Source organism: Crotalus tigris, unplaced genomic scaffold (assembly GCF_016545835.1).
Source record: "Crotalus tigris isolate CLP2741 ecotype Arizona unplaced genomic scaffold, ASM1654583v1 scf7180000024338.4412243, whole genome shotgun sequence".
In the NCBI taxonomy this organism is placed as follows: Eukaryota; Metazoa; Chordata; class Lepidosauria; order Squamata; family Viperidae; genus Crotalus; species Crotalus tigris.
In genome coordinates this window covers 2,255,875-2,277,594 of record NW_024100508.1, presented here as the reverse complement: position 1 = coordinate 2,277,594, position 21,720 = coordinate 2,255,875, and the positions used below count along the sequence as shown (strand labels likewise).

Genomic DNA, 21,720 nt, shown 5'->3' with positions numbered 1-21,720 from the left:
GATGTGCCTGTTCTCATTGCGTAAAGCAGGGATGTCCAACCTTGGCAACTTTTAAGATCTGTGGATGGGGAATTCTGGGAGTTGAAGTCCACAAATCTTAAAATTGCCAAGGTTGAACACCTCTGGCATAAAGAATTGAATGGTCAATGTGTATGGAGATATTGGTATAGCTGTCCATGTCACATTTTCCATCGCTTAGGATATTACATCTACACCCATCTCCTATGAAGGAAACCAACTTCACAGAGTGTTAGGCTTATCACTCCCCTAAAAAGCATCACATGAGCACACATACTACCTTTATATATGCACAGACTGACACATGCACACACAAACACACAACAACCATGCCTTTTTTCCCCTGCGCTCATCAATGGACACACCATCAATGTGAGCGCAATCCTTTTATTGCTAAATCTACAGTCAATGGCAGCTCCAGAAAATTTTCTGTTTGAGGAGGGTAGCAGAGGGATTTGAGAACGATGGCAGATGCTATTCAACTTGTCCTGTGCTGGCCTGGAGGAGCAGATTGGAAGTGCGCGTCGGAAGTGATTTCACCTGATGAAAAGGAACAACAGCAAAATAAGCGAGGGACCGTGGATCTAGTAATTATTTATATATCCTAGCAAATAAAAGAGAGGGTCTGGCAACTTACTTATTTAAGCAATCACTTTTTACTGTGGGAACTCCAATGATTGCCTTATCCACTTGAAACAACCAGCGACCTGATTCGCCAACATTGCTGGTCTCCTTAATATTGAGAATCTCAGCAGTTCGAGAACCAGGGATGTTGTAGTAATTTTCTTCGTCCCCGCTGTCAAAGCCAGCCTGGGGAAGAGGCAGAGAAGAGGTAAAGAATGACATCCTTTCTAATTAACACCCTAACAAACTTTCTTGTTGGATTCCAATTCCGGGTATCAACCATATAATGCAGCTTCTCAAAAGGGCAGGATTATATTGCGATGTGTTAACAGGAGCATAGAATCAATATCACAGAAGGGAATTGTCCCACTCTACCCTGCTTTGGTTAGGCTACTTCTGAGAGACGGTATCCAATTGTGGACCCTGTACAGGTAGTCCTCGACTTAACAGCAGTTCATTTAGTGACCATTCAAAGTTGCAATGCCAGTGAAAAAAAGTCACTTATGACCATTTTGCACACTTATGACCTTTTAGCGTCCCCGTGATCATGTGATTTACATTCGGATGTCTGACAGCGGGTTCATATTTATGACGGCTGCAGTGTCCTGGGTCATGCAATCACTTTTGCAACCTTCCGACGAGCAAAATCAATGGGGAAGCCAGGCTCTGTGCATGTGAACGTGTGAACGTGTGTGCTCCATTTGTGTGAGCAGCCAGCTTGTGTGCCCACCACTTGGACAGAACTATCCTCTCCCCCTCCCCCGCTGCTGGCTGTGCCGTAGCATTCCTTCTTAATACAGGTAGTCCTCAATTTACAACCACAGTTTCTGTTGCTAAGCGAGACATTTGTTAAGTGAATTTTGCCCCATTTTATGACCTTTCTTGCCTCATTTATTAAGTGAATCACTGTAGTTGTTAATCAGGGTTGTTAAGTGCATTTGACTTTGCTTCTCAGAGGGTCACCAAAGGGGATCACATGACTTCGGGACACCACAACAGTCACAAATATAAACCCGTTGCCAAGCATCTGAATTTTGATCACCTGACCCTGGGGATGCTGCAACGGTCATCAGTGTGAAAAATGACCCTAAGTCACTTTTTTCGGTGCCATTGTAACTTCTAACCGTCACTAAATGAACTATTGTAACTTGAGGACTATCTCTACTCTTTTTTGGCCACTGTTGTTGAGGATGGTGTTGCTTAATAATGAAGAGGACATTTGCTATCCAATGGAGGTTGGTATTTTTTTGAAGTTTTCTGAAGCTCATAAGAAAAACAAAAGCATCAGCATAAAAGTAGGAACCGAGAAAGATAAGGGTCACTTTTTTGTATTGGTCCACTTTGATTAAATGAGGTTGCATTCCCTGGGCAGACATAAACCTGCCTTTCTTGCTGCACCTTCAAACTATCCCAAGTCTACCTGAGCGGGGGTTCCTCCAAGCCCTGTATAGATATCTCCATCGTTTCCAAATCCAGTGGTCCACTGTATGTCAAAAAAGTTCAGCATGATGAAAGATATTTCTCCATCAGTGGCCAGGATAGCTTGAAAAGTGTTGACCTGCAATAAAAAAAGAAAGATGATATTTTAAGGCATGACTATCCTTGCTTTTGTTTCTAAAGTAAAGCCATCTTGGAGTCGAATTCAAGTCCTAGGGACTTACCTGAACATATCCCTGCAGTTTCTTGATCCCCTAAAAAAAGGTTATGCTATTCCTTTCGTTTGCTATATATATCGAACATGCCAAACCCAAGGCCCAGGGGCCGGATGCAGCCCGCAAAGTGGTTTCATGTGGCCCGCAAAGCCATCCTGGAAACAGTGAGGGAATGGCCCCCACTGCCTTGGCCCTGGCCCTGGCCCAGGCCAGCTGGAAGCCAATGTACAATTTTGTGGTGGCCATCTATGCTGAAACACATTCAGTCTTAGCTCCATAAGCCCCCCCCCCCCGCATGGCCTGAGAGGAACAGTGAGGCTCCTCCAGTGGACCATACCTTGGCACTTGCCCTGGTCCCACCCCCTTCTGCCAGAGACCCTCACATCTGTCCCACTCCTGCCCAGGACCCCACAGGCACCCTTGACGCGAACAATGTAGAGTTGGCCATGCCCACCCAGTAGGCCACACCCACTCCATCCATGCCCACCCACTAGGCCACACCCACCCTGGACACACCCACCTAGCCCCCTGAGGGCAACCGCAATGCTGATGTGACCTTCAATGAAATTGAGTTTGACACCCCTGCTATATACTGTCCAACGTCCAGTCACATCCATGTACTAAGCAGAGCTAATTCTACAGATAATTCTTGATTTAGTGATAGTTTGAAGCAGGGGTGTTCAAACTTGCCCCTTTTATGACTTGTGGACTTCAACTCCCAGAATTCCTCAGCAAGCATGCCTGGCTGAGGAATTCTGGGAGTTGAAGTCCACAAGTCATAAAAGACCCAAATTTGAAGACCCCTGGTTTGAAGGTATGGTGGCCTCAGAGAAAGTGACGTACAACCTGTCCTTGAACTTGGGACCATCACACAGCCCCTGTGGTCATGCAATCACAATTTGGGACTTGGCAACTGTATTTAAGATGGTTGCAGCATCTTGTGGTCATGTGATCTCAATTTGCAACCTTCCCAGCTGACTTCCAACAAAGTCAATCTGGGAAGCTGGATTCACTTAGCAACCATGTAATTCGCTTAATGACTGATAAAAAATGGTAGTAAATTGGATCAACTTACGATAGAAAATCTGGTTTCAATTGTGGTTGTTAAGTAGAGAGTTACCTCAGCTTGACTTTCTAGATCAGCAAAGTTGGCTATAACTTTTTTTACAGGATGATAGAGATGCCATCTAGTGGCAACATTGAACATTGCAGGTTGAGGATAATATAGATCAGGAGTCCACAATCCCCAGGCTGTGGCCCACCACTGGGCCTTGGCTGGTTTGGAACTGTGCTCGAACCCACCATTCACACAAATTGAGCTGTGCATGCTTGCGCATGTGCCTACCACTCACACAGAACCATCTCCAACCCCCTCCCTGTTGGGAAAGGTTGGGGTTCGCTGATATAGATGATCAGTTTAGTGTTTTCTTTCCTTCCCTGATAAAAAACGTCAGCCCACTTCTCAAGTATTAGGACCTGTGATGACCCAATAAAGAACCGTGTAAACTTCCCTGTTTTATTGAACTTGTGCCAGCATATGTGGGGGCTGCTGGGTGAACGTTGGCAGTGCTTAAAAAGACAATTGTTCTGACCAGCTAATTGTTTTGCCTCCATTCGTGGCCCTGGGTCATCATAGGTCCTAATACTTGAGAAGTGGGCTGACGTTTTTTATCAGGGAAGGAAAGAAAACACTAAACTGATCATCTATATCACAGACAACTCCCAGCTTGCCTGTGAACTGCAAACTGCAGACAGCAAGGAGAAATCAGCAGGAAGCAAACTTGGTCCAAAATACAAAGTGTCCAGGTACAAGAGCACACTATCACAAGAGTTCACGTTTGTTCCTCGCAAATGCCCCATCCCACAGCGTCTCCTTAAATCCTACTCCCCAGGTGTGCCTTGTGGAGTGGGGCGGGACACTCTCCTCCCTGAGCAAGTGAGCCTGCCTCCGTTGTTCCCTCCTCTTCTCTGCTTTCCTTGCTCTGGGATCAGGTGGTGAGGGGCCTTGCTCCTCGCCTGAACTCTGCCTTTCATGTTCCAAACTTGAATGTCCATTGAATAATAGAAGAATAATAGTTTTAAACAGGGCTTTTTTTCTCATAGAACGCCCACAACAGAATTCCGGCACCTTTTTTGGATGGAACCTTGTAGGGTACGCAAGGCGGGTTGTATGATGTGTGAGTTCCGGCACCTTTTTTTTTCTTCAAAAAAAGCACTGGTTTTAAGCGGGGGGACCGTGATGGCTCAGCAGTTAAAGACGCTGAGATTGTCATCTGAAAAACTGACAGCCTGGGTTCGAGACCCAAGTGCCGTGCAACTGGGTGAGCTCCTGTTCCTTGCTCCGGCTTCTACCCACCTAGCAGTTGGAACACAGGCAAATGTGAGTAGATAAATAGGTACCACTTTGGTGGGAAGGTAACAGTGCTCTGTGCACCTCTGGCATCTATAGTCATGCTGGCCACATGACTACGGAAGTGTCTTCAGACAATTCTGGCTCCCTCGGCTAAGACATGGAGATGAGCACTGTGCCCTAGAGTTGGGCACATCTGGACCGAGAATCTTTTCCCTTTAATAGTTTTAAAATTGAATAAAATAAGAAATAATGGAAGGGATAAAGGACTCAACTTATGAGTATGGTATAAGAGACTCTGCCCATTTTTCTTTCATTCTCATCACGTTCCCCAGGTCCCATACACGTTTCTTAGTAGAAAAATCTACATGCCTGTGAACTGGACATTCTTCCAGCCAGGTGCATATTTTGTTAGGGTTTTTTTTCCCATTAGAATTATATCCTCCTCTCCTTAAATTTGTATCCTGCATTTTTCCTTACAGAAATTCAGTGTCTGTTAGGTAAGTGTCAGGTTTGCCATTTTTGGCTTGGTGCCTTGCTGGTGAGGGGGGCATGGGTGGGAGAAGAAATGGGCAATAGACCTGTATTAGTATGTGCTGTGAAATAGGGAGGGGGGGGGAAGATGACAGCTTGAGGAAGAAACAAGAGGTTCTGAATCAGTTTGTGCCAGCACTCAAGGTCATATATCCTGGGAAGGAATGTGGATTACTGCAAACATTTTTCTCAGAACACCTAGGACCTAACTGAAGATGAATTGGTCATGGGGAGGGGGGAGGGCTGGGATGAGGGGAAACATTTTGTATCCTTTTTAGCGTGGGAAATTTATTTCTAGCCTGACTTTACTGCAGCCAGCATCTTTTAGTAAAAGAACCTATCACTTGCACCAAGTGGAGTTGGGGGTCTTTCTTTCCTAAGGGATCGGGCTGGTGCAGGTCTGACAGTACTGAGAAAGAAGGATAGTCTTAAAGTCATCCAGGGAGCCTCTATGGCTGAAGATGGCTTTAAATTTGGATCTTGGTGCTCCTTATCCAACACGTTCACCTCCATCTCCATGGCTCTTGGACTGAGAGGGAAAGACTGACCCAAAGCCACACAGTGAGTTTCTGTGATGGGGTGGGGGGGTGGGGGCTGTAGTTCAGCACTTTTACCTCTACACTACATTTACTCTCAGCAAATAAGCAGCAGCCACTGGAGGAGGAGAAATGCTCTAGATTACCATTACTGTGTGAGACCTACCTTATCTGAAACAGATCCATAGTAGCCTACTTTGTCCCAGGTAGCGATAAACATCCAGATGGGTGTGAAGGAAACATCAGGGTGGTACCGACTGAGGTCTGCAGCAAACTGACTAAGCAGCACCGAGTCTTCGGTCTGTCTCCAGGAAATTGTCCCACTGACTCTATTGTCAACATCAGCCCAAAATGGAGCAACAAAGGGCACTCCATTATCGAGAGGGAAAGCATTAGGAGTGTATTCTGAGACATACTTTCCAAAAGAGACAACCCCATTGTTGTTGACCTGGAGAAATATAAAGCAAGGTGGTATGCTGTGTTCATTTGACATACTCAATATTATTATAAAATTAGGCAATTTTCTAGAATCTTAAAAGAGATTAAGATATAGACAAAGCAATCTGGGTTAATATAGGATGCTGTCTCTCCTCTTACACACACACACACACACTCACACACACTATATATATATGTGTGTGTGTGTGTGTGTGTGTGTGTGTGTGTTTTCTTTTTTTTTAATAAATTTTATTAAATAACAAAAAAAGAAAAAGTTTAAAAACATTGAACATGGTAAATCAGACTTGACCAACATCTCAGTTCATTCCTATTCATAATTAATTAAACTCTATACAATAACATCACTCTAAACTCAATCTTAACTTATCTCATCACAGTGACCTCCAAATTTTTTCCCCCATCATTTATAAAATTTATTCCATATTTGGTAGAAATCCATAACATCCTGATTTTTGAATCTTTTAGTTAACTATCTAATTCTGCGCAATGCATAATTTTATAAATTAAAATTTCCTCACTAGGTATAGCTGTATTTTTCCAATTCTGAGCGAATATTATTCTTGCCGCTGTAACCACATGAATAAATAAATACATATTCTCTTTACTAATATTTTCTTCAACAATTCCTAACAAAAATGTCTCAGGCTTATATTGAATATTTTGTATGCTCATTTCTATTACCCATTTCCAAACCATACGCCAATACCCCTGTGTTTCCCTACATGACCACCACACATGAAAAAAGTGCCCCTTTCTTTTTTACATTTCCAACATAAAGCTGAGTATCCTTTATACATTTTGGCTAGTCTTGCTGGAGGGAGATGCCATCTATAAATCATCTTATACGAATTTTCTTTATAGGATGACACCAATGTGATTTTATTGTTTCGCATCCATACCTGTTGCCATTGATCCAAATTAATGTTATGTCCTAAATCTATCGCCCATGTCACCATTGTTTCTTTAACTTGTTCTTCAAATAACCTATGTTCCAATAAATGTTTATAAATATTCTTTGTTTTTTCTTCGGACCAAGCAAAATTTTATCTAGTCCTGTATCTTGTCTATAAATATATGTTTTCTGAGGTTTTCGCAGATATTTGTATAGGGTCTTTGGTTATTCGGGTTTTCTCCCGCATCAAATTGGAAGTGTCTTGGCGACGTTTTAACGAAGTCCCATTCATCATCTTCAGGCTGGTGTTTTCTGCTTCGAAGCAGAAAACCCAAATAACCAAAGACCTACATTTATATCTTTCTCCACCCCCAATGCTTTACTCTGAAGATGCTGGCAGTGGATCAGCGAAAGCTAATAGTTGTAAATAGTTGCTTTTATTGTTTTAAATTTTTTAAACAATAAACAGCTGATTTATATTTATCCCGGAGTTCGAAGATTGTGTAGTATTGAATATATATATATATATATATATATATATATATATATATATATATATGTCTTTGGTTATTTGGGTTTTCTCCCACGTAAAATTGGAAGTGTCTTGGCGACGTTTCGACGAAGTCTCATTTGTCATCTTCAGGCTGGTGTTTTCGGCTTCGTGCTTCTAGGAGCAATGTGTGATCATAGCTGTTTCTTCCTTTTAACTGCCAGTGGGGGTATGAACCGATTGGGTGGGAGCTTGGCTGTGTTCTGATTGGGTGGAGGTGTGTTCTGATTGGTTAGGGGCTTGGCTGTGCTTTGATTGGTTGGGGGAGTGTTCTGTTTAAGTGGGGGCTTTGTTGTGCTCAGGTTAGTCTGAGTTGCAGGGGGATTTGAGACGGTGTGCTGTGTTGCTGTTGTTTGGTTTTGCGTTCATGGTTGTGCCTCATCTTCATGGTGGGTGTCAGTTTGCTTCATGTATGGATTGGAGGGGTTTAAAGTGGCTAATGATGCAGCTGTGGTCTGGCTTCTGGTTTGTGGTTGTGCCTCATCATCGGTGTGGGTTTGGGTTTGCTTTCTTCGTAGATGTGTGGTGGTGACATCCTGTGTGGTTTTCATGAGTATGGGTCTGGTGTCATTCTTTGTGTTAGGGACTCATTTGTCAATAAGGGCGGGTTTCCAAATGGCTGGTAGGCGGGAGGTATCATCTTGTTTATTCATGCTGTGTGGGCGTTTTTCTATCTCGATGGCTTCTCTGATTATTCTGTTATTAAAGTGTTCAGTTTTGGTGATAGTTCTGGTCTTTTTAAAGTCAAATTGACTCCCCCAACCAATCAGAGCACAGCCAACCCCCCATCCAATCAGAGCACAGCCAACCCCCCATCCAATCAGAGCACAGCCAAGCCCCTACCCAATCAGAACACAGTCAAGCTCTCACCCAATCGGTTCATACCCCCACTGGCAGTTAAAAGGAAGAAACAGCTATGATCACACATTGCTCCTAGACGCATGAAGCCAAAAACACCAGCCTGAAGATGACGAATGGGACTTCGTCTAAACGTTGCCGAGACACTTGCAATTTTACATGGGAGAAAACCGAATAACCAAAGACATATATATATATATATATATATATATATATATATATATATATATATATATATATATATATGATAGGAAATAAAATGATCACCAGGGTGATAAAAACTATAAAATTTATTAAAAAGCGCCTAGCTTTCGCCGTCACCTGCCGGCATCCTCCCCTGTTGGGGAGACAGCTAAACGGATCAAAACCAGGGTCCACGAGCATAGGCTAGCAGTAAAAAGGGGGGGACCAACATTCCCAGATATGGGCACACATGGCGGAATTAGACCATAAATTTAATTTCAGTGAGGTTAGCATATTGGCTAGTGATAACACCAAGGGGGGCCGCCTACTTAAGGAGGCATGGCTCTCGGATGACAATTCTATTAACCGGCATGTGGACCTGTGCCCGGCATATATGGCTTTAAGGTTGTGGAGCACAAATAATCAAGGACAGCACCCCCGACGTCCCAATAACAACTTTAATGGCACCAAGGAAGATATAGATACCCGAGGTGTGGTGACTAATGTTAAGGAGGACATCGCGGTTGGAAGAGGGGGGAGACCTTTGGGTATGGCAATCCACCCGCATATGGAAGGAAATGTGTTAGCCATCCCGGAAAGAAAAGAGAGATCCCCCCGTCGGATTAGGAGGACCGATCTAGGGGAGAGGGAACTGCAGGAAGGAGAAAGAACTCAGGAGATCAAGCCGTCTTCCCCCCTGCTTGCGCATCTCGGAGAGCTCCGGAGGATCCGTGCAGCCACCGACGACGCAGGAGGGAGGAGACAAGCCGAGGAAGGACGCTGCAAGGACCGAACGGATCGTGATTTCATCGCTACCCTCCCCCCCGGACCAATCACCCGCAGCAGGAGACGTGCCGGGCGACTGAGTGTAACGACGATCGGGGAGCTACCGCCCCCCTCTGCCCACGACTGAACGGCTTACCCCCTAGCTCCGGATCGCCGACGAACCACATCTACCTGGGAGGGGCATGTGGGATCACCTGGATGGCATCTACCCCAGGGGGAAGAGAGAAAGCATGGCCCCGCCGCCGCCCTCTCCGGATTGCCCGAATATGGTGCGGCGCGCGCAAAGCGGCCACACGTAGGGACGATCGAAGAACCGCTGCCCCCCCTCTACATTCGAACGACCTCCCCCCTCCAGCTCCAAACCGCTAATGAATCACAATCACCCCGAAAGGACCCACAAAATCATTTAAATGACACCCGTATAAGAAGTAAAAATACCAAAATTCAACAAAAAACTTGCCATAGGAAGAACAACGGAACGAAGGAGGACTGTAAAATAAACATGAAATGTGTATTACCATCTACCCCCGAGGGAAAAAAGTTAAAGCATAGAGACTGCTGCAACCATAAAGACATTTGCCCATCCACCCCAAGACTGAGGGAAAGAAGGATGGAGGAAGATGAACGTGCGGTTGAAATGAATAGAAAGGAACAGACCAGCCGTGCGCAATCACTCTATTCAGGCCCAATGACGAGGTCGAGGAGTCGTGCGCAGACTTCACTACACCTATAAAAAAGTGACTCTCTCACTCCCTGGCGCACTAGCCCTGAGGATGCCGGCAGGTGACGGCAAAAGCTAGGCGCTTTTTAATAAATTTTATAGTTTTTATTATCCTGGTGATCATTTTATTTCTTGCCATGAATATTCCCAGGATTCATGTTTTTAACCTTCTCAAACGTGAATATATATATATATATATATATATATATATATATATATATATATATATACACACACACACATACATACATACATATACATACATATACTAACCAAAGTTAACTAAATGTTTAGCAAATGAGAACAGTTTGCAATAGTTCCCATTGTTCCTTAACAGAAATCATGAAACTAGTATAAGTTAATATCAGAGAAGAGGAACCCATGGATCTCAATATGCTGCAAAATTTTATTTCCCAACATCCTCACCTCTGGTTGGACCTATTGGGACTTGGAGGTCAACACTTGGATCCCCATAATGTTCTCACACTGATTTCTACTGTATTCCCGATTGGGTTTCTGAATGTATTTAGGTGACTGCAGATTGCTCATATCCCACCCATTCATTCTCAGAAAGGCATATTAGTGGGCACATATTAGTTACCTATCTAGGAAGCTGTTTTAGAAATGAAAGCCAAAGGAAGTTTGGTCATGCCCAGCTACCTCAGTAAATGCTACATCTTGCCTCTCCAGAGAGGTATAAAGAAATAAAGGTATAAATAAAGCACATTGAGAGTGAGGGGGTGGGTGGGTGGACAAGCTGAGTTGAGTAGCCTTTTTCTTAGTTTCTATAAAGAAATACGAGGTTTATATCTGGCAGGTATTACATACAAAAAGGGAGTTGTATTTCTTGCCATAGAAGGAGAATGAGTGCTCGATGAAGATCTCTGGAGAATTCCCATCATCAGCCACTGGGTTTTCTGTGTCACCTTGGTTTTCTCCATAAGGATAGAGCAATGATGCTAGAATAAGAAAGAGAACACCACTGGTTTACAAAAGCAGTTATATTCAGACCTTGATTTCTTCTCCCCCTCCAAACAGCTATCTGGAACATCAATTTCTTCAGAGGTTGCTTCCTGCCTCCACCTGGGTTGGATACTGTTCTTCAGAAAACCATATTTGGTTTTGAGATTTTCAGCTGCTAACCTAATCCTTAGCTGATTGTTCAACTGATGGTCTATTGGCCCTTTTATGGCTTATGGACTTCAACTTCCCCGGCTTGCCTCGCTGAGGAATTCTGGGAGTTGAAGTCCACAAGTCATAAAAGGGCCAAGTTTGAAGACCCCTGGTCTACTGGGTAGTATCTAACCACTGATCTCTATTCATGAATGGCTACCTCATGATTGCTCTTGGCAGGAACTCTGGTGAATTGATAGTTTAATTTGGGAAATGACCAATAGGAGTTAGTAGAAATTTGTTATTAGTATAAGGGCAGTAGGCCTCTAACATTTAGCACAGAATATTCTATGATCTTCAAACATATTTTTTTTTTGCATTTTAAAGATTGATTACCAATATTTAACTGCAATTTCATTTGAGTTCTGCTTACAAAGGTTCTGATGGCATTAATGGGAATTTAGAATTTTGCCAGTTGATCCCATCACAATAAAACAGACTACAACCATAAAGACGTTTGTACTCAGTTTGTATGTCAGAATCCAATTATATTTCATCTTTAAATTATCAAATATAGAAACTCCCAATTCTGCCTTCTCTGGATTCTGCCATAAGAGGGAGAGAAGGGGGAGAACAAAGGGGCTTTATGGCCCTCACTTCCTTCAGTACACTTCAAAGAGCTGAATGCTGAATGTGTGTTTATTGTAACCTCGAAGTGTTAGCATAACAAAGGAGAGTAATTGCCTTTCATGTAGTTATCTGAAGTCTCCATCCAGACGGAAGAAAGAAGAAAGGGAGTGGAATTGTGATACTTGAAACTATCACTGGAAGGGGGGTTGATTGGGTGGGACTACTGGGGAACCCCTTAAAACCTTGAATGGGAGAGCTTGGACCCCAAGTCCTGTCTAGCATGCCTGCAACCATTTTCTCTTAATAAAGGATTCCTGTTGGAAGAATTATTCCAAGAGTTCTGTCTTCTTAAGATGCAAAGTGGGGTGGGTCCTTACATTAGACAGGACTTGCAAAATTAATCCACCTGGAAGGAGACCCTTGCCGGGGGATTTTGCAAAAATTTACCATGTCAGACAATGGAGCAAGAGAGGGGGAAAACTCCCTGGAAAGAGAGCCGCTGACCCAGCTGGAACCTTGCCATATGTTGGGATCCGAGAGGCCAGTTTCCTCAGGAGAAGAAGTGGTGGAGACACAGGACCACAAGCCTCGCTGGTCGATGGGCGTTGGAAAGAAAAGTGAGTGGGGAAAGGAATCAAGAAAGGTGACCCTGAGACGGGGGACCAAGCAACCAGAATGGAAGCAGGAGATGGAGAAATCCCTGCACGCAAGTGAAGAGGGAGGAAGCTGGGCACCGTACTCAGACTGGATCCTAGAGAAAGCTATTGACCTGATGAAGAGAACTCTCAGCTTCCTAGGAGAGGAGAATACTGAGCCCTACGGCCGCCCCAGTTCCTGGAGCCGCAAAGGGAGAGACACCGAGGGGGACATGGAACCTGCAACCCCAGGGACATCTACTGATCCAGGAGCCCCCACCCCCTACCGGACCACAGATGGCAATCTGGACGGAAGACACTACCACCCACAACAGAGGCACCGATCCATTCCAAGACGTCCACCGTTGGAAGTGAAATTCAAAGGGGAGCCAACACGCTTGGGGTTTTTCCTAACCCAAGTCCTCAGCTACATGGAGGAATATGGGCAGGATATTCCCAGCGACAAAGCCCGCATCCGGATCGTGCAATCTGCCCTGGATGGACCAGCTGCAGATTGGGTAGTGAACTTGCATGACTCCAATGCCCCAGAACTCAGTAACTTCAACCGTTTCATGTCCTCTTTGAGAAGACGATTTGAAGACCCCCTGGCTGATCGCAAAGCCCGTGAAAGAATAACAACGATGAGGCAAGGCAAACGCCCAGTGGCTGAGTATACACAAGAATTCCGGGCCATTGCCAGCAAACTGAATTGGCCAGAAGACATCCTCCTTGGCCGTTTCAAAGACGGACTAAACTATGATCTATATGATGCTTGCCTGCCCCGAGGAGACCCACATCGACTTGAGGAATGGTACGTCTTGGCAGAGGAAGCAGAGATCGACATATTGAAGAGGCATCGCCGAGGAAAACAATGGAGCCGCCCCCCGCCTGAGCTGACACACCAACCGGTGAAATCATCGGATACAGCCAAGAAGCAAATGGGGTGTTTCAAGTGCGGAAGAGAAGGGCATCGAGCTGTAGAATGCCGCTCAAAGGCCCCCCAGCACAACCCAGACAGATCCCCAATCAACAAAACCGGAAAGTATTCAGCTAAGCCAAAAGAAACAGCCATGAGAATGATGGAAATTGCAGAAACCCCCACCTCTGCTCACCAAGGGGAAAGAACTCCAGCCTACACCACAGGGACGGTGGATGCCTCAGATGACAGCTCGGAAGGCGAACCCCTGGTAAGTGGACGCATCACACCCATCTTCAAAACAGTGACTATATTAATCCCCCCCATGCCCGAAGCTGTGAAGGTGAAAGCCTTAATAGACTCTGGCTGCACCCGCTGCCTCATTAGCCCAACACTAGTGGGGAATCTGGGCATCCCATCCAGGAGACTGGAACAACCAATCTCATTTGGCCAGCTAGATGGATCCATAGCAGGGGGGGGGGGTGCCAGCTACCCTAGCCACTCTGCCAATACACCTCTCCCTGGGCAACCATGAAGAGGACTTAACGTTTGTGGTGACCCCAGGTATGGAATGCCCAATGATTCTAGGGATGGAATGGTTGAAAAAATGGAACCCCTGGGTAAATTGGAGGACGACAGAAATCAAATTCCCGAAGGGGACCCTATGGACTTAAAACCCCAAGGGAGGCTACCAGAATCAAGAATAGAAAAAGCATCCATAGGAGAGGAAAAAAGATTAACAGAAATACCAGAGGAATATAGGGACCTTGCTGAAGTCTTCAGTGAGGAGAGGGCGAATGAGCTTCCCCCCCACCGACCCACAGACTGTACCATTGAATTCAAGCCTGGGGCAAAACTCCCGAAGCCCAGATTATACTCCATGAGCCCAAAGGAGAAGGAGGAAATGGAAAGATTTATAAAAAAAAACCTGGAGAGAGGTTTCATTGAACCAGCTAAGCCTAAAGTGGCTGCCCCGGTCCTTTTTAGAGAGAAGAAGGATGGCTCTTTACGTTTATGCGTGGATTATAGGGCCCTGAACACAATCAGTGAAAGCAACCTATACCCGCTGCCCCTCATGAAAGACATGCTGTCACACCTATCGAAAGGGAAAATTTTTTCTAAACTAGACTTAAGGGAAGCTTACTATCGCGTGAGAATCAAGGAAGGGGACGAATGGAAGACTGCATTTAACTGCCCCATGGGGTGCTATCAATTCAAAGTCTTGCCATTTGGATTACAAGGGGGCCCTGCAGTCTTTATGCAATTAATCAATGACGTTCTAAGGGAGCACCTGTTTAAGGGGGTCCTTGTTTACTTGGACGACATTCTTATCTTTACTGAAACAAAAGAAGAACACGTCAAACTTGTCAGAGCGGTTTTAAAGAAGCTGCGAGCCGCTCACCTATATGCCAAACTCTCAAAATGCGAATTCCACCAGGAAAGGATAGACTACCTAGGCTATCGCATATCCCCACAGGGCATTGAAATGGACCCAGAGAAGGTCAGAGCAGTATTAAATTGGGCACCACCCCGCACAAGAAAGCAACTACAAAGTTTCCTGGGCTTTGCAAATTTTTACTGCCAATTCATCCCCTCATTTGCACAGATAGCCTTGCCCCTCACTAACTTACTAAAAACGAAGGGAACATCCTCAGTAAAACCTAGCCAGCCACTAACATGGACAATGGAGTGCCAAGCAGCGTTTGAGAGACTAAAGAGACTTTTTTCTGCCGAACCAGTACTAAGGCACCCAGACATGGACAAACCCTTCATAATACAGGCAGATGCAAGTGATGTGGCAGTGGGGGCTGTGCTATTACAAGAAAATGATGATGCAGTATTGCAACCCTGTGCATATACATCAAGAAACTCACGGAAACAGAACAGCGCTGGCCCGTATGGGAGAAGGAGGCTTATGGGATACGTTGGGCATTACTCACGTGGCGACAGTTCCTGGAAGGCAACAAAATCCCCTTCCAGGTGTGGACTGATCACAAAAATTTAGAAGCCCTGAAAACTTCCAGGAAACTCAATCCCAAACAAGCCCGCTGGTCCCAGCATTTTCACCAATTCCAATTTAAGCTCAAACATTTACCAGGAAGAAAGAACTTCGCATGCCCCAATATAACAGCGCACGAACCACAGACTCTAGACCAATAATGGCAGAGTCACAACTGGCAGCACCAGTAACCACAAGAACCCAAGCCAAATTAAAACCACAACTGGACAGCCAAACTGGAATTGAATTCAGAAAAAGTTTGGAAACAGATGATTGGTTCCAGAAAAACAAAAATGTGTGCACAATGAAAGACGGGTTGCCTTGGATAGGGGAAAAGTTATATATACCAACAACTCAAAGAGTAACTTTCATGCACCTTTGCCATGACACAAAATCAGCAGGGCATTTTGGATTTGTAAAAACTTTACATTTAATTAAACGGCAATTTTGGTGGCCATCCATGAAAAAGGACATTGAAAGTTATATAGCCAGTTGTCCAAAATGTGCCACGGCAAAGAGGTTGCAAGGGAAAGTGCCAGGACTATTGCAAACAGTGGCAAGTCCCTCAGCCCCCTGGAGAGAAATAGCCATGGATTTTATAGTGGAATTGCCAGAAAGCAATGGGAATACTGTGGTCTGGACGGTCACGGACTTGTTTTCCAAACAGGTGCACTTTATCCCTTGCCAAAAGATTCCCACTGCAAAAGCCTTAGCAAAACTTTTCATCCAACACATTTACAGATTGCATGGGGCACCCCAACGCATCATCTCTGACAGGGGGGTGCAATTTACGTCTGCATTTTGGAAGGAATTTTTATCCCTCTTAGGAACCACTCAGGGACTGACATCTAGCCACCACCCACAAGGAAATGGGGCCGCTGAAAAAATGAACTCCGTACTTAAGCAATATTTAAGATGTTTTCTTAGTTTCCAGCAGACCGAGTGGGCGGACTTACTCCCTTTTGCAGAAGTTGCCTACAATAATGCAGTCCACTCCAGCACAGGTTACACTCCTTTTCAAATAGCCACCGGTCAAAGTTTCAACCCCATGCCAGAATTAACCCCAAACGAACCAACGATCCCCTCGCTGAAAGAATGGATGGAAAAATTACAAAACACCTGGCCAATAGTCAGAAAAGCACTAGATGAAGCTAGGCAGGCTTACAAAACACAAGCCGATAAAAAAAGGGTTGAGCCTACACCATTCATTATAGGAGAGATGGTGTACTTATCTACAAAATACCTAAAGTCCCTACAGCCCTGTAAAAAACTTGGACCAAAATACATAGGACCTTTTCCAATTAAAAGAATCATAAATCCAGTAACAGTAGAATTAGAATTACCCAAAAATCTCAGGCAAATACACCCAATTTTTCATTGCAGCTTGCTGAAAAGAGAGCATCAGTCACCTCTACGGCCAAAAATCCCCCCCCCACCACCTCCAATCATGGTGGAGGGTGAACAACACTTCGAAATAAAGGAAGTCCTTGACTCTAGGAGATATCATGGAGCAACTCAGTACCTAGTTGCCTGGAAACACCTCCCTCCCTCACAAAATGAGTGGGTCCATAAACGTCATGTCAGAGCCCCGAAGCTATTGAAGAAGTTTCACACAGAGTATCCTAACAAGCCTGACTAAATTTTATACTTGTGTTTTCTTTCAGGTGGATCTCTCTTATTGTTAAGAGGGGCCGGATGTCAGAATCCAATTATATTTCATCTTTAAATTATCAAATATAGAAACTCCCAATTCTGCCTTCTCTGGATTCTGCCATAAGAGGGAGAGAAGGGGGAGAACAAAGGGGCTTTATGGCCCTCACTTCCTTCAGTACACTTCAAAGAGCTGAATGCTGAATGTGTGTTTATTGTAACCTCGAAGTGTTAGCATACCAAAGGAGAGTAATTGCCTTTCATGTAGTTATCTGAAGTCTCCATCCAGACGGAAGAAAGAAGAAAGGGAGTGGAATTGTGATACTTGAAACTATCACTGGAAGGGGGGTTGATTGGGTGGGACTACTGGGGAACCCCTTAAAACCTTGAATGGGAGAGCTTGGACCCCAAGTCCTGTCTAGCATGCCTGCAACCATTTTCTCTTAATAAAGGATTCCTGTTGGAAGAATTATTCCAAGAGTTCTGTCTTCTTAAGATGCAAAGTGGGGTGGGTCCTTACATTGTACTCAGATGGGTGTGAGAAGAATTCTCTTGAGACTTTGCCATCCAATATAGCAGGTCTAGGAAGAAATATCTGGGCATACGTGGAGGTGTAAGACTGCCTTCTCTAACATGAATGTCCTCTTGATGAGTAAACTTCCACCTCCTAGAATTCTCCCAACAGCATGGCTGCCATGTAGTAGGTGTAGTCCAAACACCTGGAGAACATGGTAGGGGCAAAGTGGGAGATTATTTTTGGATGAAGCTAACTCTGATACTTATCCTGGGATCAACCTCCACCATTCTATCTTGCTATTATTCTCAGCATAGAATTGTCGTTGGCCCTAGAAAATTCCCTAGTCAGATTGATGGATTGAACTAAAACTTACTCTTTTGGCTTGCGGCCAGAGAAGGCAATGTTGATCCTAAAAAAAAAGTAGAAACAAAAATGCAGTCAGATCTGGACTGTTTTTATTCACATGTGTAAATCCAGATATATGCAAACATTCATTATTCGGTGATTTTAATTAAAATGAGAATGAGCTTGACTGAACACCACTCTGATTCAAAAGTAGAAGATAGAATACACCTAAATTTTTCAGAGGTCTAAAGAAGCACCAGGAGTTGTGTTCTAGATATAATGTGTAGTTTCAAAGGAGGAACTCAGAACACAGAAAGTGAATAATTTTCAGATGAGTTTGTACATTTTTGACATGTGAGTTCCTCTTGGGCATAATCCTCTTAAAGAGGGTGGGACTTGTGCTGATGGCAGTACTTTCTGTAAGGCTCCCATAGTCAGAAAGGAGCACCATCAAGTCCATCCATCCTACATATAGTAGCTGTGTTCTGATCTCTGCTAAAATCTCCTCAGAGTCACCAAACCTAAAGTGGCATCCTTCATTTCCTTCTTCAACCAGGTGCCCTCCAGATATATTACCGTTCCTCAAATTACTAGCCAGCATGGCTAAGAAATGGTTGGCAAGTCTCCATGCTATCTAGAAGATGCCAGGATGGAGAAGGATACCATAGGATTAAGTTGTCTGTCCTTTGCAATAAGAATAATTTACTTATTTATTACATCCACAGAAAAGTAAGGCTACACTAACACTAAACTCAGCAATTTGTGATTCAGGAAGTTATAAGAATTCAGCTTTTATCTTCATATGCTGGGGGGACCAGTACATTATGTTATGACATCATATGGATTGTTGAAGCATTGTATGTTAAGATGATCTTAGTATTTTATAACTTAGGCTGAGTGTTAGCATATTTTATGAACAACCAGATCGCAGAGCCCCATGTGTCATTTCCATTCCATTGTGCTTCATAGTATTAAAACTTAAAAATAGTATAAAGTCTTACATTCATTTATTCAAGTGGTTAGTTCAATTAAAAACATGTTCTTATTTTTATTAACTACATTCTACAGTTGTCATTTTTTTACCATTCTTCTTGTAGATTAAAAAGTCAGTTAGGGGCTCTCAGGTTTAAAATGAAATCATTTTGAATATCTAGTTTTGATGATCGTACAATACTATGGTGAACTGCCTTATACAGTATGAATTGGCAGGTAGACTGAAGATTTAAATGCTTTTTACCTTTATAAGATAGCATGGCAGACTACTATCACACAAAATTGATCTGAAATCTAACTTCCTTTTCGGGAATTAAAACTAGGCTTCATACCTGATTTTTAAGAACTTCACTTACCAGCTGCAAATAATAGGAAAATATAAAAGGTCTGCATCTTGTTCCTTTTTTTGATTGAATGACTGTCTGCAAGTTTGTTGTAGTGGTCTGTGATGCCTTCTGTTTCTTGTATGGTAAGAAAAGGCAAATGTGTGTTGTGTATATATATCCATACACGAAGACTCATATATGCATCTGCCACACCTAAGGTATTCAAAGGCAGTAAACATTTGTCATAAAGGAAAAAGGACCTTAACCAAACAAAAATGTTCTGGAACATTTCAATCCATTGTATGAATTTCCCCATTTTTTGTGAGAAGCAGTCAATACCAGAATTGATGGGCAGACCAGCTTCCTGGGTTGAGTCACAACAAAAGGAAGAAATGTTTACAGATAATAAATAACAAAAAACAAACTTAGCATTCATTTTGTTCCAAGTATTGTTGGGCCCTAAATGCGACAAGAAAGTGCATCTCAGTGGTCAATCTCAAAAGGCTAACCACGGTCAGACCTGATTTAATCCTTGAATGGAAGGCCACCAGAAAGTCCTAAGACTACACACTAGAAGGGGGGAAACATACAGGCTATCTTAGGAAATGTCTCACTCCAATAGGATTGATCTGCCCCATTCACTCTGGCAGAAGGGGCAGGCTGTGGACCCCATTGGCCAAGGAATTTCAGCTAGTAGGATTCAGGAGGAGAGCCTTTTCTGTTGTGGCCCCTATCCTTTGCAGCATCACACCAATCAAGATGAGATTCACTCCCCTCACCCCCAGCCTTCCGAATGGGCCTGAAAACCTGGCTCTGCTGATTGGCTTGGGGCCTTGATGGGGTTGTCCAATTTGGGAACTGATTGGTAGATTAAGAAGATCTCACCTCCATCCCACTTATGTATTGGTTCCTTATCTAGTTTTTTGTTAACTTTTAATGTTCAATATTTTAACATTCTAATTGCTTTACATTGCTGTTTTATGATGTTGTAAGCTGCCCAGAGTTGTTCAACAGTGAGATGGGCAGCATAAACATTTAATAAATGAAAGATTATATAAAATGAAGGAGGGCAAAGATAATCCTCTTCCATACAGTACATTTCCATACATCTTTTCCCAGTCACATCTACTCAACCCATGAGAGCGGGGAAGCAAGGAATGTTACAGATTCCCTCTCCTAAAGAGGTATATCTAGTGCAGGGGTCTTCAAACTTGGCCCTTTTATGACTTGTAGATTTCAACTCTCAGAATTCCTCAGCCAAGCACGCATGCCTGACTGAGGAATTCTGGGAGTTGAAGTCCACAAGTCATAAAAGGGCCAAGTTTGAAGACCCCTGATCTAGTGGGACCAAGAAGAGATTTCTACATGGTGACTCCCTCCTTATGGAACATCATCCCCATAGATCAGGGGTGTCAAACTGCTGACCTGCGGGCTGGATGCATCATGCCGAAACTGCGTCCACCCCAGATCTGGCAATGGGAAAAAATTGCGATACGTCGCGACACGTCACGTGATGTGGCGAGTTTGACACCCCTGCCATAGAGATAAGATTGGCCTCCACTTTCACACTCTTTCATAAGGCCCTGAAGATCTGATTTTGCCAACCCAGAGTGGGATGGAGACTATCAAGGGGCTTATTCAATTGATGATTGTTGTCGATGGGACGTTATTGCTTTTTATTGTTTCTTTTATATTAGGTTTTTATCTTGGTAAGTTGCCTGGAGTGCTGACAGTGAGTTGAGAAGCCACATCATTTTCTCAAATAAATAAATACTGCTGTTAAGATAAGTACATGAACAGCACATGAAAAAAAGACCTTTAAATGGTTTCAAAACTGAGGGGAATCACGCATCTTAAGGAAGTTATGTTGTACAAAATATGAAGGATTTTGAGGTTGAAGGTTCATTCTCTGAGCTTGTGGGTTGGTTTCCAGACAAACTCCACTGAAGATGTTACCTAACCTGGTAATGAAACATTTGGAAACCAACCCACAAACTTAAAGAACGTACCTTCATCCTCATTCTACACCCGAGCTACAGATATTTGCCACTAATGAAGGACCTTTTCATGGCATTCAGGAATGAAAAAGTTTAAAATCATTGAAATGATTCCAGACACCCTGTTAAAGGTTCTGGTTTCCACATTCAGGCCTGTATAAGGGAAAGATCTCAGATGAGCTAATTGTGGAGCTGCAGTGCCACTGAATGATCATGAGGAATCCTTCTGAAGTCTAGACCAGTGATGGCAAACCTTTTAGAGACCAAAAACTGGCCCTGCCCCCGCTCCACCCTCTGCCCCGCCCCTGCCCCGCCCCCACCCCACCTGCCCGCCGGGCCACTCACTGCCTCCAGGGCTCACTGCAGATCGCCCAGCAGCACCATGGCAGCCACGCCCTCTGCCCACACCCCGTAGCATCAACTGTGTGCGATGGAG

The 21,720-nt window shown here is 43.9% G+C and overlaps 1 protein-coding gene across 1 annotated transcript; it reads right to left on the bottom strand.

The window, feature by feature from the left end:
• Positions 1–350: 350 nt before the first annotated feature.
• LOC120300109 (sushi, nidogen and EGF-like domain-containing protein 1) lies at positions 351–19,469 on the bottom strand. The gene is made up of 7 exons (XM_039325679.1): positions 19,318–19,469; positions 17,997–18,032; positions 10,992–11,122; positions 5,881–6,162; positions 2,063–2,200; positions 656–828; positions 351–558 (listed from the first exon to the last, which is right to left on the bottom strand). Exons 1-7 carry the CDS (start codon positions 19,352–19,354, stop codon positions 555–557), a joined length of 801 nt encoding a protein of 266 aa, XP_039181613.1. The 5' UTR covers positions 19,355–19,469; the 3' UTR covers positions 351–554.
• Between the last annotated feature and the right edge of the window lie 2,251 nt (positions 19,470–21,720).

Coding starts and splice junctions, on each gene's coding strand:
- LOC120300109 (XM_039325679.1), bottom strand. CDS start 19,354: ATGCAGACCTTTTATATTTTCCTATTATTTGCAGCTG. Junction 18,033..19,317: donor TTTCCTATTATTTGCAGCTG/GTAAGTGAAGTT, acceptor CTTTTTTTTTAG/GATCAACATTGCCTTCTCTG. Junction 6,163..10,991: donor AGAAATACAACTCCCTTTTT/GTATGTAATACC, acceptor ATATTTCTCCAG/GTCAACAACAATGGGGTTGT.